Here is an 18,084-nt window from a genome sequence, read left to right on the forward strand (position 1 = left end):
TCCACCCTCCAAGCTTTTGGGTGGTATGTCCTTGAGCAGAATGTCTTCAGTTGATGGTTGTGGGGGGAGGCGAACAGGTCTATCTCCGGCTTTCCCCATGCCTTTGTTAAGAGTAGAAAGATGTCTGGGTGCAGCATCCATTCGTGTGCATCCATGGTAGTTCTGCTTAAGCTGTCTGCCAGTTCATTTTCTTTCCCTGGCACAAACTGAGACTGTAGTTGGATATTGAGTTTCAGGCATAGTTCCCATAGATTCATAGTCAGCCTGCATAGAGTATAGGAATGTGTGCCTCCCTGCTTGTTTATGTACCACATGACTGTGGTGTTGTCTGTCCTTATTAACAGGTGGCCTTGATGGAGGAAAGGTTTGAATGCCTCGATTGTGTGCATCAATGCCAGCATCTCCTTTTGGTTTATGTGCATGTGCAGCTGTCCTTGAGACCATAGGCCTTGGATACATTTGCCCTCCATGTGTGCTCCCCATCCTCGGTCTGAAGCGTCCATGGTGATGGTTTGTTTTGTTTTTGGTTTGTTGAAAGGCAACCCTCTGTTGGTCTGGCAGGCATGAGCCCACCACAGGAATTCCTTTTGAAGGCAAGGAATGATTGATATCAAAGTTTCCAAACTGTGACTGTGCTGAGACCATACACTCCTTAGGTACCATTGTAATTTTCTCATATGCAGCCTGGCCTGTGGAATCAGAATTATGCAGGATGCCATGTAACCCAGGGCCTGCAGTGTTTTCCTTGCAGTTAGCTGAGTTTGTTTTGTCAGATTTATGAAGTAATCTGGAAGCTGTTTTTGTTTTTCTTCTGTAAGAAAGGCCATTTGGGTGGTAGTGTCTAGATCTGCACCCAAAAAGGTTATCCTTTGGGATGGAACAAGTCTTGATTTTTGGATGTTGACTGTGTATCCCAAAGCCTGTAGTAGGTGGATGGCATAGGCCAAGTCCTTCATCAAACTTTTCTTGTTGTCCGCTTGTATAAGGCAGTCGTCCAGATATGGGTAGATTTGAATCCCCTGAAGTCTGCAGTGTGCAATTACTGATGCCAGGCATTTCGTGAATACTCTGGGTGCAGTAGATAAGCCAAAGGGCAATGCTGAAAATTGATAATGCTCTGATCCTGCAAGAAATCTGAGGTGTCTTCTGCAACTTGGTCGAATAGGGACATGCAGGTATGCCTCCTTGAGATCTAGAGTCACCAGCCAAGACTCCTTGCCCAGCATGGGAAGAAGTTGCTGTAGGATAAGCATCTTGAATTTTGGCACAATGAGGTAAGTATTCAGTGCGGACAGGTCGAGAATAGGCCTCCATTGATTTTCTTTTCTTGGAACAAGGAATAATCTGGAGTAAAATCCTTGGCCTTGTTCTGAAAGAGGTACCTTTTCTATGGCTTTCATTTGAAGTAAGTTGTTGATCTGCTTTAAAGCCTCTGCCCTCTGATTTGGTGGCAGGTTTGGCATTCCATTTCTTCTTGGCAAAGTGTGGAAGTAGAACCTGTATCCTTTGTCTATTATTTGCAGTGTCCATGTGTCCTTTGTAATGTAATGCCAGATTTTTGAGAATAAAGAAAGCTTTCCGCCTAAGGGTGCTTCCATTTGAGCCCTGGTAGGCGGGATCAAAGTTAAGTCATTGTGTCTGTCCTGGTGTAGTGGTTGTTGTTGCTGTTGTTGCACTACCTCTCTGGTTGGTAGGCTGCCACTGACGGCCTCTGTAGGAGCCTCTAGATTGCCCTCTACCTCTGGGGCGCCTGTTCCTGCCTCTCTGGGCTCTGTCCGAGTCTGGAAAGGACCAATTCTTAGTAGGCCAGTTTCTGCTGAATCTCGGTGGTTGTACTTGCCAAAAATCCTTAACTGTTTCCACAGATTTTGCCTTTTCTTCAAACTTCTTTAAGACCTCCTGAGCCGAGGAGCCAAATAATTTTTGTTTTTCCATTGGAGCATCCAGGAGTTTAGCTTTAACATGGTCTGGCAAAGACTGTTCCTTCAGCCAGGCATGCCTACGAATAACTGCCCCAGTCATAGCTGACCTAAATGAAGACTCCAGTGCATCATAACCACACTTTAAGAAATGATTACTAACCTGCTGTGAGTTATGTACCAGATCCTGAAGGGATTTACGGTCAAGGGGTTCAGAAGAAGAAAGCTTCTTATTCAGTTCATCTAACAAATACTCTTGGTACTGTATCATATGAAATTGACAATTTAAAGCCCTCACAGAAAGAGTTGCAGAAGTATATACCTTCTTTCCCCATCTTTCTAAAGCTCTAGACTCCCTGTCAGAAGGTAGAGGGTTTTTGGTAGTGGCAGCTGCAACCCCTTTAAGGCCCTGAGAAATAGTATCTGGGTCTGCGAAATGGGCCTTATACAGGTGAAAATGAGAATCCGGGACCCTGTAGTATCCATCAGGCTTGGCAGGTGCCGGGGGGAGAGTATCAGGGGCTGTACTAACATCATTGTACACATCATCGATAACATTTAAAACAGGAGGTATAGCCAAGGGCCTATGTTGAGGTAAATGCAAAAAGGTCCTTAATCTTTTACTTGAATCAGAGAATTCCTGACCCTGCCATTGGAAATGCTCTCTCATGGAGTGTAGGGTCTCACCAAAAGAGAACTCTTCAGGAGGGGAGGCCAAAGGGATAGATTCTTCAGCATCAGAATCCTCATAGGGTGAATAAGCCTCCTCCTGGGGGTCTGACAACTCAGATCCATCCGTGGACTCATCTGAGGAGTGTTGGTCAGAGGGCTCAGTCCTGGGCCTTTTGTCTGTAGGTGGGTGAGAGCCCCTATCCGGGTGAGGCTGAGAACCTCTAATTAAGGAAATTAGATCCTCAGCAAGGCTGAGGATCTGAGAACTAGAAGAAGGCCTCTGGGAGGTAGACTTGGGAGGCAAAGCTTTAGAAAGTTTAGCAGCTTTAGCCCTGGAAAAAGCCTTAATGGACATGGAAGCAGGGGGTCTAGCTGCCCCACGTGCAGGAGTAGATTTGTCCAACGGTATGGTGTCTGACATTCCCTGGACACTGGTTTCGGTAGGTAGCTCAGAAGCCGACTCAGCCAGGGCCTCCAGGGCCGCGGTGATCGGTTGAGTGGATTCGGTTAACGGAAGATCCGAGGACTCGGTTTCAGCCGAAACAGAGACACTCGCGGTAGGCCTAACCGTGGTTTCAGCCGAAACCGTGGGCCGCGAGTGTCGGTCCTTGTCCTTGCGTTTTTTCACCAAATGTGAAGTAGGAGTCTCCGACGGCATTTTATATGCAAAATTAGCCCCAAAGAATTCCTCTGCAAACTCTGACCGACGTCTAAGAGTTCGTCGGTTGAAGGAAGCACAGGCTGAACAGGCCGAAACGTTGTGCTCTGGGCCTAAGCAAGGGAGGCAGTAAGAGTGGAAATCCTTATGAGGTATTTGTTTCCCACAAGTTAAACAATTATTTACTTTATCTGACATCGGCTGAGGCAAGAAAGAGTCCCCAATGGGGTACTTAGCTTTTTCTTTTTTTTTTTCAATAATCATTTTTTATTATTTTTCACAACCATATTACAAATTCACACATTATATACAATATATACAAAATGCTTCCATTGGTTAATTTCACATATATATCAACCTCATGTACTGATCAAAGGTACAGCACTAACAATCAAAAGGAAAATAATAAAAAAAAAAAAAATTCAACATTAACAAATCCAAGCCAACAATCTGTCTTTTCTGTACATTTTCTATCTAATCTAAGGTTGATTTAGACTATATTCTGGTTCGAGAAAAGTGGATAGTAACCTCTTAAGCCAAAATAATATTAAAAATTTGCTCCCAGATTTTTATGTTGTTGATATTTTTCTTGTGATCACTAATTAACAGTTTATGCGCTAAGATGTGTTTTATTGCCAACAATCTGAAATTTTTCCACGATGTCTGGGCTGGGTTCAACCAATTTGTGGCTATATATAATTTCATTAATAGGCAAATATTCATAATTACAATCGCTTTTGATTTATTTAGATTCTCCGGGGAATATGAAGAATCATAAACTCCCAAGAGAGTGTTGAATTTTGGTAACCCATTTTTGTAACTGCAATTTTAATGAATTCCACAATTTATAAATGCACTTACAACTCCAGAACATGTGAAGCAAATCTGCTGTCTGATCAAAGCAATGTGGGCATATGGGTGAATTCTTCGCATCAAATTTGTGCAAAGTGAGACGAGTATAGTATGCATTGTTAAATATCATCAGCTGCGTAAATACCAATTTCTGAAGGGATACGGACTTTAATGTTAATTTAAATGCCTCCAATATCTTATTGTCGTCTGGGAATATCAATTTCTCTCTCCAGTAACTCGATAAAAGAATATAATTATTATACTTCCTCTCTTTTATCAATTTATATGCTGCGGTTATATATTTTCTATCCTGCAACAGCGCTTCCCATAGATTACGAGAAATTATTAAATCTTCCCCTTTCATTTCAAAGTTGTTAAAATAGTTTATAACCAAGTCTTTTAGCTGTCTTACTATAATTAAATAGGAAATAGGGAGTTCTATTTCTTTTAAAATATCCTGTACTGGTACTCCTAGAAAAGGATATAAATAGAGTACAGTTAACTCCATGATTAAAGGGAATTTCTTTAGATCAATCAATTGACCACCAATTGTTAAATTTGGGTTCCTATGAAACGGTTGGAAAACCATCATATATTTTAGTAAATTTAAGGAAGCGAAAAGAGTTTGAATTGCCGTTACATAACTTTTGATGTGCTCCATTAGCTTTGACTCCCACTTCATTTATATGCTTGTACGTTAAGAGCACCCATTTGGGTGTCCATTTTCTATTATCACTATCGAAGTAAGACGTCTTTAAAATCCTATTGGCCTGAATCACTAAATAGTACATTTCGAAATCCGGTAATTCCAGCCCCTCCCCTTATTTTTTGGAGCCATCAATTTTTCATATGAAATTCTCGTCTTCCTAGGTTCCCAAAGAAATCTTCCCAATCTTATATGAAGCTGTTTAAATAATGTTTTAGTAATTCTGAGTTGTGCAGTTCTAAAAATATATAACATTCTAGGAAGAACATTCATTCTTATGATAGCTGCTCTTGCCATCATCGGTAACTTCAATCTACTCCATCTTTCAAGATCCAATGTTATTTGATCTGTAGTTGACTTTACATTGTTGTTAAAAAAATCTCTATTTTCAGTTGAGAAGACAATTCCCAGATATTTTATCTTTTCTTCCGTCAATACTTGTCCTATTAATGGTAGCATTAAAAAAGGTGTGGGTGTCTTTAATGGGAATATTTTAGATTTTTTAAAATTTAGCTTGTAATTGGAAATTCTCTCAAAGATTTCTATTGCAGCTAATATTTTTTTCAGTATCGGAAACAGGTGTGGTACAATATATGTTTAAATCATCTGCATAGGCAGCCATCCTAACCTTTATTCCATACAGTACAGGAGAATTATAAAAAAACATTTTGCTTAAGGTGTAAAAATAAGGGCTCCAAGTAAAGATTAAATAAGATGGGAGATAATGGGCAGCCTTGTCGGGTACCATTTATGATTTTTATCCTATTCGAGCATTCGTGATTTATAAATAAATTTGTGTATGCATTTCTATATAGTATCCTTAACATTGAGATAAACTCCTGCGGTATATTAAAATAAGGTAATGTATCAAATAAATAATCCAAATTAACCCTATCAAATGCTTTCTGAGCATCAATAATTAGGGCATATAAATTCAGGTTTTTATATTTCGCATAAGAGATTAAGGTATGGAGCGTTAAGGTATCATCCGTGGTCTGCCTCCCATCCCTAAACCCCGCCTGTTCCTCTGATATTATTGGGTTTATTACCTTTTTCAGCCTACTCGCCAGAATGGATGTCATGATTTTCATGTCCATATTCAAAAGTGATATAGGCCTGTAATTATCAGGATTTTTGGAATCACATTTCTCTTTTAATATCAGAACTGTCCTTGAGGCATTAAAATGAGGATCATTAATTCTATTTAGAGTGATATAATTAAAAGTCTGTGACAATACACTGCTCAAAATCTCACTAAAAGATTTGTAGAATTCGAGGTCAAACCATCTGGGCCTGGGGCTTTGTGAGGCTTCAGTTTCTTGATTGTTTCGACACCTCCTCAACTGTAATCGGTTTGATTAAATTTCTATGAAATTCCTTGTCAATATTAGGGAAAGTGATTCTCTGTAAAAAATCTTTTCTGTCTTTATCTTGCAAGAGTGTCTGCTTCTCACCATAAATCTGATTAAAATTTTTCAAAGGTCTTCATGATATCCGCCTTGTCAGTATATGTAGTATTGTTATAGTGTATTTCAGTAATTAATCGTGTTGATTTCATCTGGTTAATAATACGAGCTAATGCTTTCGAGGGGGTTTGAATATGATTTGCATATTTAACTAAATTTCTTTGTTCATAAAGTGACAAATTTCTATTATGAAGTAAAAATAGTTCTTTTTGACATCTTAATAGCTCAGTTTCTGTCTGTTCATTATAATTCCTCATCAAATCTTGGTCCAGTAATTGAATTTTAGTTTCTAAATCCAATTGAGTCTTCTTTTGTAATTTTTTATAATATGTAGCTTTTTGTATAAATAGTCCTCTTAGCTGCGTTTTAGTTGTAGCCCATTCTATATCTATTGGGTGTCTATTTTGTGAAATATTATTTAATGACTGTTTAAGTATCTCCTTGACTTCCATTAATATATCTTCCTTGGTTAGTAAATATGGGTTCAAGGACCAATTATACCCTCAAAGCCTCTTAGTATCCATATTACTACTGTTTAAGGTTAAAGTTATCTTTGAATGGTCTGAGAGTTGTCTGACTTGATTAGAAACACTAGGGTCAGCTGAGATCAACACCTCTGAAATTAAGAAAAAGTCAATTCTCGACCACATTTTATGGCAGGTTGAATAATAAGTAAAATTCTCTGCTTTCCCTTGTGAGTGTGTGTGTTTAAAAGGGTCATAGAGTTTGAAATCCATTTTCAATTCTTTCAATGCTACCATTGCCTGTTTATTGAACACTGAAGAAGCACCCAACTTGTCTAATTTAGGATCTTGATAAGAGTTCCAGTCACCTCCCAACACTATATAGCAATTATTGTATGACTGTAAAATGGAATAGATTGAAGCTATGAAATGATGCTGATTAACATTAGGGGCATATACACATATTAGTACTATAGGTTTATCATAACATTTGGATGTGAGAAGGACCAAACACCATCTACCCTCCTGATCCATTTTCACATCCCTAATATCTCCCTGAAAGTGATTCTTAACTAAAATTGCCACCCCTGCACTATTTGTTGTTCCTTCTGCCGTCACAATCTTCCTAACCCATTTCTTATCCTTCACTGACTCCTATTGATCATTAGTCATATGAGTTTCTTGTAATAAAATACAACATGCTGATGATTTGAGAAACAAATGAAAAAACAGCTTTCTTTTTTTCATGTTCTGGAGTCCTTTGACATTCCAAGATTCTATTATCCACATTTAACGTTCATTAGAAATATAACTCAATATCTAATCTCTTTGAGCAACCTTAGAACATAAGTTGGCGTATCATCAATTGTATGGAAGCAAAACTGCCATCCTATCCCTACCCAGTGCCTACCCACTATTCCTCTGGACCAGGATGAACATAGGTTTTTTACATTACTGGAAACCATCTGAGTAACTAATCTACTAATTCTATTATTTAACAATGAAACCCCATGCAAAAAACCTACAACAACTACTTCTACGTCTACAAAGCCTAATTCTGACATTCCCTACTAAACACTACTTATAGGTAACTACAGCTCTGTACATATTTATGGATATAGAAATAAACTAATTGTACCCTGAGATTCTAATGTACTTCAATTCACTTCAGCTTTATATTCAGCAATAGCAAATAACATTCTAATTTGTTGTTCTATACAGTATGAAATATTAGTTGACAGAAAGCAGACAGTTATTTAACATTTCCCAACATCCTGTATCTACTGAATAAAATGATCTAACTACTTTAATCTGCTTTGTTCTTCCCCTACAACTTACCTACTAACATATTAATATTGAAAACCAATGCAGTTCAAAATAAAACTATAATGGCACTTTCATTTGTAATAACCATATGTGAATGAGAGAGGAACCAAGGGGTTAAAATAAAAAAAAAGGAGAAAAAAAAAGCATGAAGGGAGCACAGCAAAAGGAGAAGAAATAAGAAAAATGCCTTAAATTACACACAAAAAAATAACTTCTTTTATGTTCTTTTATTATTATATGCACATTGTTTAAATCTGATCAACTAACCATTTTTACATCATTTATCAGTTAGAAATAATACCACCTATCTACAGGAATAAAGGAAAGGAGTAAAGAGAAGAGAGATATAGGAAAAAAAGAGAAAACAAATATAAAAAAAAAAAACTACAGTACCTTATTCTGCCACTACACATAACCATCTCCTTTTTTAATACACAATGCATTTCCACAGTGTTTACCTGCATCACTTTGACTTCACACACTATCTTACAGTCCTTTTCCTGCAAAATAAGTCCAAACAGGTTTCTTTTTACTTCGCCAGCAGTTCCTCTTTCTTCTCAGCTATTTAAACTGTAAAGGCAGTTCAATCAACTGGAACTACGAGATAAGAAGATAAGAAAATAAAATTCCAGGCCTGCTACAAGAAACAGAACAGACAAAGGATTTTAAAGCCTCAGATTGTCATAAATGAAACATCCCATTCTCCCTGGTGCTGCAGAAAGCCAAAATGGACTGTTCACATTTCTGAAGATGGGAGAGCCTTAAAAATCTTCAAAAATTAGGTCTTGCTTCTTTCCTTGTGCTTACAGAGTATTTAATGCCATCCACAGTAAAAATTAGGTTATTAGGATATTTCATTTGAAATCTGATATTTTTGTCAATCAGAAACTTACAATATGGAGCCAGCATTTGTCTAGATTGCCTTATTTGTGTTGGTAAATCCTGTGCTATAGAAATTTTATTATTTTGCCACATTATAGATCCACCAGATTTTTAATAGTTAACAGTACTTTGCTCACATCTTGGTAGTTCAATATTTTAACATAAACAGGTCTGGGTATATTTGAAGCTTGAGATTCTCTGTATGCTCTATGCGCCCTTTCTATGACCATCTGCTTAACAACCTCAGAGTCCTTGAGCAGTATTTCGAATATTTGTGTAATAGAAGTGATCAGGTCATTATATTGAATAGATTCTGGGATCCCTCTAATGATTATATTGTTACGTCTGGATCTTGCTTCCAAGTCCAGAATTTTATTTTGCATCATTTGAATGTCAGTTCCATGTGTCTCTCTTCTTTTAGTGCGCATTAATATATTGCCTTCATTGGTAGCAATTCTAGTTTCTGCTTTCTCCATTCTTTCGAGAATCCGATTACATGTGTCACTAAATGAAAGCGTTTGAGATGTTAGCTCTTTTAAGGCATCCTGTATAGGTAGCAATGCTGATTTGATTTCTTCCGTTGTGACCTGGTGATCAGATTTTGTTGATGGCCCTGTTTTTGCAGTCTCTTGCTGTTTGATAGTTTTCTGTCTCTTGATTAAAGATTCTTTCTCCGGTGATTGCAAAGCTGACAGCTTGGTTTTGGAAGTTGTAGTTTCCATATTTTTGTCCTCCTTTGACATTTCGAAATTCTGCACGAAGATTTATTTCCCAAAGAAAAGTTACAAAAGTGAGATCAATCAGTCCTTTGTTTGGTGCTCTGTTCAGAGTCAACCTGACAATCAGATCCAATCCTGCTATTACCAAGTATTTTTTTTCGATTTTTCTTTCTCAGAACCAAAAGTGACTTCTGGTCAATTAGTAATAACTGCCAATTAGTTTGTTTACTCTAAGTATAACTCCACAGGGTTGATTTTTTTCTCAGGTATTTGAAGAGCTGAAGTACTGCAGTGCTTATAGAACGGCAGCCATCTTTGTTCCCGGTACTTAGCTTTTTCAAAGTCTTCGGTAGCTGAATCACAGGATCTGACCGACCGGCACTTGCGAACTGCTTCTGCTTCGGGCACCACGCGGCAAGAAAGACTGAGGAAAATGGCATCGGCTGATGCTTATATACCCCAGACGCTCTGACGTCGGGGAAAGTGCGACATCAGCCGAGGCCAGACCCAGACTTTGGAATCCAGCCGACCGAAGGGCTGCCTGAGGCAGGACAACCCATATGTTATGACTGCAGACGCATCCTTGAAGGACATCATATCTCTGGTATTCAAGTGGGATTCAGGTTGGGCTCGGGCTCTGAAAGGCAGGAAATCCTATAAGTAATTACTACAACGGTGAAGCACAATAAGTTTTCAGTTAACCCTATTATTTTTTTAAATAATGAAATTATGAATAAATGGCAAGATTTTTCTAAGCACACAATAATTCCTGAACTCTCTCTTTTTGTTGTTCTCCATCTCTTAAAATGTGTAAATTGCTAACCATCTCCAAAAAGTCTACTACAACATGAAGAAAAGTTGCACACATTTCCTTTTCAGGCTATTCCCTGCAGAGTGCAGTATAAATTAAATAGATGGATCCATAATTTGTACTTTCAGCTAAACTACTGTACACTATGAAAATTCCTATTGCCTGCTGTTGAGCTATCTTTTCATGAAAGAACAAAACACTGACAGCTTTTCAACTATTAAAAATTTTAATTGTCTTATTTTGAAAAAAAATACTGAATTTTAAGCTGCCAATTATATTTTTGCAAAACAGACTGCAAGCAGACTCAGAAATTAATAAATGTGTTAACTTCGGGCACCATCTGATAAAAAGCTTTTTCAGGATGCTCACAATGAGAGTCGGTGATGTATTACCTGCTTCAGTTATTTACTATGACTACAAAGCACTGCAGCAGAGATTATGTGCCAGACAATAGTCAACAAAATTAACTCCAGGGCACTGGATGATCCCTGCAGACCCTATTCACCATCTTTCTCTCTGCTCTGACGGAGTCTTTATAACTAGCACTCTGTTTCTTGGTACTACAATAATTCTCCACCCATTCTATTAGCTTCCCCCCTCTTCAAGTCCATTTAGCTTGCATATCAATCTACTGTGTGGAACCCAGGCAAAAACCTCTGTGGATTCTATATATGCATATATCATATAGATTAAGATTCCTTTGATAAGTTCTTGCATAACCTAGTCACAGATCTGGACTGACAAGACTTACTCATCACAACCCCTGTGTTGATTTTGTCCTTCAGCTTTACCTCCAGGAAAGCCAGCCTTGTTAATGAGATGAGACAGGTCTATAATTGTTTTAGACAAATCTTATGACCCCTTTGTGAAACTGTTGTCTGAATCATGCCTGAAAAATATCCCTCTGGTTACTTCAAATAAACAATGGTGTTTAATAAAGCAAAAATCTTCACATCACTCAGAATGGATCACTGTAAAACAGATGATACATTACACACAGTATACACAAATGCTGGTTTACCTACCAGAAAGTGAAGAGCGCTACAAATCCAACAGTTACGGCCAACTGGGCAGCAATAATCAAGTAAACCTGAAAGAGACCAAAGAAAAAATGGTAACCCATTAAGCAAGAGGAAAGTATATACAGGTTATTAAGGGAAGCACAAATACCACTTTCTTACAAATCATAGGCAATCAAATGTACCTTAAAGCGAGGTAAGATTATGCTCTACAACCTGTTCTGACCTACTTCTAGCAACCAGTGCAAACACTCATGCTATTAGTGACTGATACACATGTGGCACAGATCGGAGAATTTCTGAGAAACACACTAATGGATAGGTGAAACAGGAGTTCATTGTTACTGTATAAGTTCCTCAGTATAAACATACATACATACATACATGTGCAATGGAGTCATACAGTGCAACTGCAAACCAGACATTAATGAAATTAAGTAAAAATTGCTGGTGCACCATCAACTTTGATTACATAACTTTGTCATAACATTATAAAACTTTATCCAAATACATTATTCAAGTACGCTTTCCTCCAACTCTCATCATCATGCACTAACACAACATGCACACTTGTAATATAACAATGACATGTATTAGTTTCCTCAGAGTGAAGGAATAAACTAACAGCACCAATGGATTCTTTCCACAACTTTCAGAGTTGGGTTCTCTGCCTGGTACCTATCATATATAATTCACTTAACTTTCCCATACCTCAAACTAGAACCTTAGGAATAAATATAAAATATCCCCATGTAGCTTATTTTTGATCAAAGTTCCAAAGCAAGGTTAAACGCTCTACAACTGGTCTCCAAAAGTGACTGGCAAAGCAGCATGGCAGGAAATAGTCACAGATGATACGCTTAGGTTATGACATGCATATGGGGTTGGTCTAACTGTGTAAATGGGGCTCCTATCCATGATACCGGCCATCTAGGTTACAGTGAGAACAGCTGGCTTGGGTCAAAGTCGAAATAACAGCCTTGTGGCTATCTGATTTTTTTTTTTTTTTTTTTTTTTAATTAATATCCGTTGCATTACATTTGACCACGGTCTCTCAGAAAAAAAAATGCGTCTTTCACAGGCATGGGGGGGGGGGGTTAGTGATTTTTTTAAATGCTTTATCTTGTTCACTTGCCCCCCCCCCCCCCTTGCAAGAATATGGCCCTTCTAAGACCAAATGTTGTGCAAAGGGGCGGAGTACTAAATAGGCTGTCCCTTGCCTTAACAAAGAACATAAAAATACAAGCCAGCTGGTCAAAAAAGCTGAGGAGCAAACAAATAATCAACAGCCAAAGTAGTACAACATATGAGCGTTCATCTTTATTAATACAAGACTTCATCAAAACAAAGTTAAAAAAAGACAATCTACCAATAAATACCCATATCCTCATCACATGACAACAATGTTACCTGAACTAATCAAGTTAAAATACAGCTTATTCATTCCATACATAAATATTAAAATATTTAAATGCAATCAACTATTAACAGTAGTGAAAAATAAATGAAAATTGTGACCTTTAATACAATTATTTATAAATTAATAATTACTCTTACAAGGCATTCCCATTCTAGCCAACTGTAACATTTCTATTATGTATTTAAAATATATAATTTAAGCTAGAGGGATTAATGGTATCCAAAATATTTGCCATTATAATTCTCTACATTCAATTCTATTTTCCCATGAACCCCCCTGGCATTTGGTATATGTTCCAATACAAGGATCTTAAAACACACTGAGCTTGCAAGTAGCTGACTGTATAAAAACATTAGTTTCAACATGTCATACATTTCTGTGCAGAAAGCAGAGATTTGCTGGTTCTGTTTCATCAGCATTTATCTGCTGTTTTTGGTTCCTGGTTTGTGGTTTAGCGGTCCTGTGCTGACACGTCTTGTTTCTATTTGAAATTGGCTGATTGCATCACTGAATGCCCTGATTTTGGGGCAATTCGACGAGATCTGACCAAGTTATTAGCCACTATGTCCCAAGTCAGCAGTACCCTTGAGTCTAATTAAAGGGAAGGATCAGAAAATTTCAGCATCCTTTGTAACCAATTTGCCTTCCACCCATGGCACAACTTCAGTTGTTTCTGTATGCAGCATTTGGACTCTGTGGATAGTATGCAGGGTGTGTTGGGTAACACCTTGATGGGGAACAACTCAGTAAATGAGACATGAATTCCTACCCTAAGGTGGATATTAAACCATGTCTGGAAGAACATATCTGCTTTGTGAAAGAATGACAGTCTGAACCGGTGAATTGCTGGGAACAAATAAGTGAGAGCAGATTGTTTACATATTTGCTACCGGTGCAGCATGCATATTTGAAGGACTGCATACTGTTTAGAAAGATTCCTAAAGGTTTATGGCTTTTTAAGTTCCCCAACAATGTGGTGAGAAGGCAGTGACTTTCACTGTGAGTTACTGATGTTGTTTGACAACTTTGGGATTGACCTGATGAAATCTATTGTTGAGAATGACAGTATTATTAGCAGTTTGTCCATCAATATTTCTGTATTAAATCAATCTATTATTAGTGATTTGATGCAAAAGCCCTTCCCTGTTATAAGGTCTTCAGTAATGTGGAAATTAAAGTAGAAGGCATCATGAAATGAAAAAAGGAAAAAAAAAGTGATAGGGACATGGAAAAGTATCAGAATAACATGGCATACCGTATGCTTAGATCCAGAGGGGTAATTAATCATGATTACATACAGGGAAATTGATACAATTATAATCACAAACTTGATTGAGCTGAACCAAGTGATGACCAACATCGAGGACCCTTTAGAGTTTACCCCTTTTAGGTGTTCACAACGCCCTGTGCAATGCCAAGGGCCAGGTTATCAAGGGGATCTCAACATGAACAACCAGGGGAACCAATGAAGGGCCAGAGGAAGACAGAGAGGAAGGTTTTAACCTAACGAATCTCCAATTAAAGTCAGTCATCATGGTATATTACATTCCATGAACAGTTTCAACATTTATAAAATGCAGTAATCTGATTCCTGATGTCAAACATTTTTAATTTATGCAAGGGGTTTCAGTTTGTATGTACTGGAAATATAAATACTGTAGAGATTTTAACTGATTTAAAATTGTTTATCAGGAAACTGAATTTTAAGTTGTTATTCAAAGATTCACAGTTTTCACAGAATTTTGACACTCAAAAACAGCACATTTAATCCCTCTTTACATCCCACACCAACTCTTCTCGAGAAAATGGTGGAAAAAGACCTTACACATTTACAGCAATGTAAGTAGTGGGCTTAGAATAATTTAGGAAAGGATGACAGCCATCTACTATTATGAAACTGGATAAGGGTGGGGGATTAGTTATTACGGAATCAATGGACTACGAAGGTTATACATAATGACAGATAAATACTCCAATGTCTGTAAGTGTGAAATTGACACTGCATATACTAAGATAGATTACACAGTAGAGACCATTTTCTACAAGGAATTAGCAGTAAAGGTTTACATGTATATTTGCTTAATGATAATCCACTGATTCAGGACATTTTTGGGATTCCATAGGTCCATGAATCAGTGCAGGAGCACTCTAAGACCAATCGTCACTGCTAATGGCTCCCTCGATTACCTTATATACAGATAACAAACTTAAGCCTTTAAGTCAACATTTAATTATGGATTATTGGGGTTTTCTAAGGAATATTACTCCTGACCTATACCATGATGAGTTGTGCTTGGTTACTATTGATATTGTTGATTTATTTATGTCTATGAAGCGGCGGTGGTGCAGTGGTAGCATTGTCGCCTCACAGCAAGAGGTTCTCCCGTTCAAGTCTCAGCTGGAGCACCTTCTATGTGGAGTCTGCATGTCCTCCCCGCGGTCGAGTGGCGTTCGAAAGACATGTGTAGAATGGGCGTGCCTTCGTTGAAGGATGGACGTCGAGCTGGCACCTTGGCACCATAAAAATCTACTGCCAATCATTAGTGGACCGGAGTTCCGCTGTGGCGACCCCTAACTGGGAAAAGCAGAAAGAACAACATTCCACACAGTACTGGTTTAGATTGGTTTGAGAAGGCCTTAGTAGATTGTGATTTTATTAACAATCATATGCCTGCATGTATGCTAACATGGTTTTATACATATGGGAGAAAAGGTTTGTCTTTAGCTCCTCGTTCAATGCTTCCTGGCATTATTATGCCAGGTTCTTGGATGATGTATTTATTTTTGGAGAAAAGGTAATGTAGATATTATGAAGTTTTTTGAATATATAGATGATACTGTCCCTTTTTTAAAATTTACATATTCCATCACAATGAATATGCTACCTACTTGGATGTTAAACTATCCAAGAATAAGATTAATAAACATTTTAAATCTTATACACAGCAGGGTGAGAAAATTTCAAAATCCTGTTTTTTTTTTTTTTTTTTTTTAATGACCTTGAATTTAAAAAATGAGTACTGTTAAAGGTTAGGTGGTGAAAGTTGCCCTCATGACATCAGATGATGGTGATTTTCATACTTAGAGAAATTGTTAATAAAAACGTTTATGAAAAGAGATTATCCCAACAAACTGTTATATAGGGTTAGATAAGAGGTTAAAGATGATAGAGTGGATAGATTATGTCCCATTTTGGATTTAGGGAAACATGTTCCCCAACTCCAAGTTTAGCTAGTTGGTGGTTGTTCTTCACTTTCTACTAGGCAAAAAAGTAAGACTAAGATGTAGTCTTTATTTTGATATAGAATCAGAATGTTAAGAGATTCATTTGTTGAGAAACACTGGGGTATGTTTTCACACTTTCCGGAATTAGTGAGTGTTCACTGGAGACTCCATGAGATATTTATAAAAGACATTTGAATATTAAAGAGTTCTTAGAATATAATAAGCAGAGCGTTGAGTGTAGCCACATTAATTTTGGTGCTTATAGTTGTGAAACTTGCCATCAGTGCTGTTTTACGTTCAAAGCTGAAAATGTTCTCCTTGTGGATAAAAATAAAAATATAACTGCGGAGGGGGGGGGTAGTACAATTGTTCCACAAAAGTTGTTGTATTTATCACTTATCAAAAATGTCCAGATTTTTATGGTGGAAAAACTGACTGGACATTTAAAAAGAGTGTATAAACATAAATATATATTACACCATGTTGAAACTAATGCATTATACAAACTCTACTACTTGCAAGCTCAGTGTGTTTAAGTTCTTTGTATTGAAACAGATACCAAATGCCGAGGGGGGGTCATGGGCAAATAGAACTGAACATACAGAATTATACTAACAGATATTTTTGGATGCTAGTAAGCCCCAAAGCTTAAATAACATTTCTATAAGTGTTTTAAAAATAAGGTCGGCTAGACTGTGAATGTCTTATATAATTAATTTATAAATCTGACTGTATTAAACATCACAGTTTTCATTTATTTTTCCACTACTATTATTAGCTGATGGCAATTACATATTTTAATATTTATATATGGATTTGATTAGCTGAATTTTAAACTTAATTCAGGCAAGGCTTTTGTCCTGTGATGATGGTATGGGTATTTTTTGGTGGACTGTGGCTTTAACTTTGTTCTGAAGTCTTATACTAATCATCTGGCTGCTGATCATTTGTTTACTCTTCAGCTTTTCTGACCTGCTGGCTTGTTTTTTCATGCAGTAAGTTGAAGTTTATTGGTTCTGTTTCATCTGTAGTTATCCACGTTTTTTGTTCTTAATAAAGAATATGCCTAAATGGAGTCCTGCTCAATTCAGTATTGCCTATATACCCCCCACATATCCCTCATCTTCTGGCCTTTCCTCCTTGCATCAGCCTGTCGGACCTCCTGATATTCATGAAAATTATTCTGGGGTTTACTAATGATATGCTGGTATCCTGTCCATGAAGCTGTGTACCAGCACTCTCAGCTCAGTGGAAATGGATAAAAATTGGGTGCATGAGGGGTGCAATAATGTCAGTACTCTCAACTTAGTAGACATGAGTATAATGTAGGTGCATGAGGGGCACAAGCAACTCTGCACCCTCAGTTTTTACATAGAGAGAAACTGCGTGGGGCACACTGACAAAATCCCTACTCAATGCGTGATAGTTGGGCTCCACTGCCAAGCTTTTGCCAGTAGAGGGAGTAATTAGGCAATGTGGATGACTGACATGGTTGCAATCCTGAGCTCAGCATGTGGAGCAAAACTTGCAATTTTCACTAGGAGACATCTGATATGCTATACAGCTGACGGAATTAACTTTTTATGAAGCTGTTAGAGGGAAGCAATTTATTTCATCCACACAAATCCTGAAATTCAAACCTATATAAACTAATGCATTTTTTTGTTTTTATATACACCTTAATTTCACATTAAACATCTACAAACCCACACTTTCATTATAACAAGTCCTTTCACTTGCAGACTACTCAAAACTCTCTGTTACCATTCATACCACACTACATCTTGTGCTACCCCAGCAAAGTGCAATACAGCCTTAAAAAACTGTCTCTCCTGCTCATATAGGAGTGTGTGTGTGTGTGTGTGTGTGTGTGTGTGTGTGTGTGTGTGTAGAAGCAGCACTTGCCAAGTTTCCCTTCACTGAGGTCAGACTGACAGGTAACTAG

The 18,084-nt window shown here is 37.6% G+C and overlaps 1 protein-coding gene across 5 annotated transcripts in view; it reads right to left on the minus strand.

Moving 5' to 3' along the window:
* TMBIM1 (transmembrane BAX inhibitor motif containing 1) overlaps positions 1–18,084 on the minus strand; it is a 1,047,780-nt gene that overhangs the window by 483,797 nt on the left and 545,899 nt on the right. For all 5 annotated transcript variants that reach the window (XM_044075612.1, XM_044075609.1, XM_044075610.1 and 2 more), the window contains one exon: positions 11,501–11,565. In XM_044075612.1, the coding sequence (XP_043931547.1) occupies positions 11,501–11,565 (65 nt within the window). The remainder of the gene's footprint in view (positions 1–11,500; positions 11,566–18,084) is intronic.

This window comes from Protopterus annectens, chromosome 6.part1 (assembly GCF_019279795.1).
Source record: "Protopterus annectens isolate FY-2018-M chromosome 6.part1, PAN1.0, whole genome shotgun sequence".
Classification (NCBI taxonomy): Eukaryota; Metazoa; Chordata; order Ceratodontiformes; family Protopteridae; genus Protopterus; species Protopterus annectens.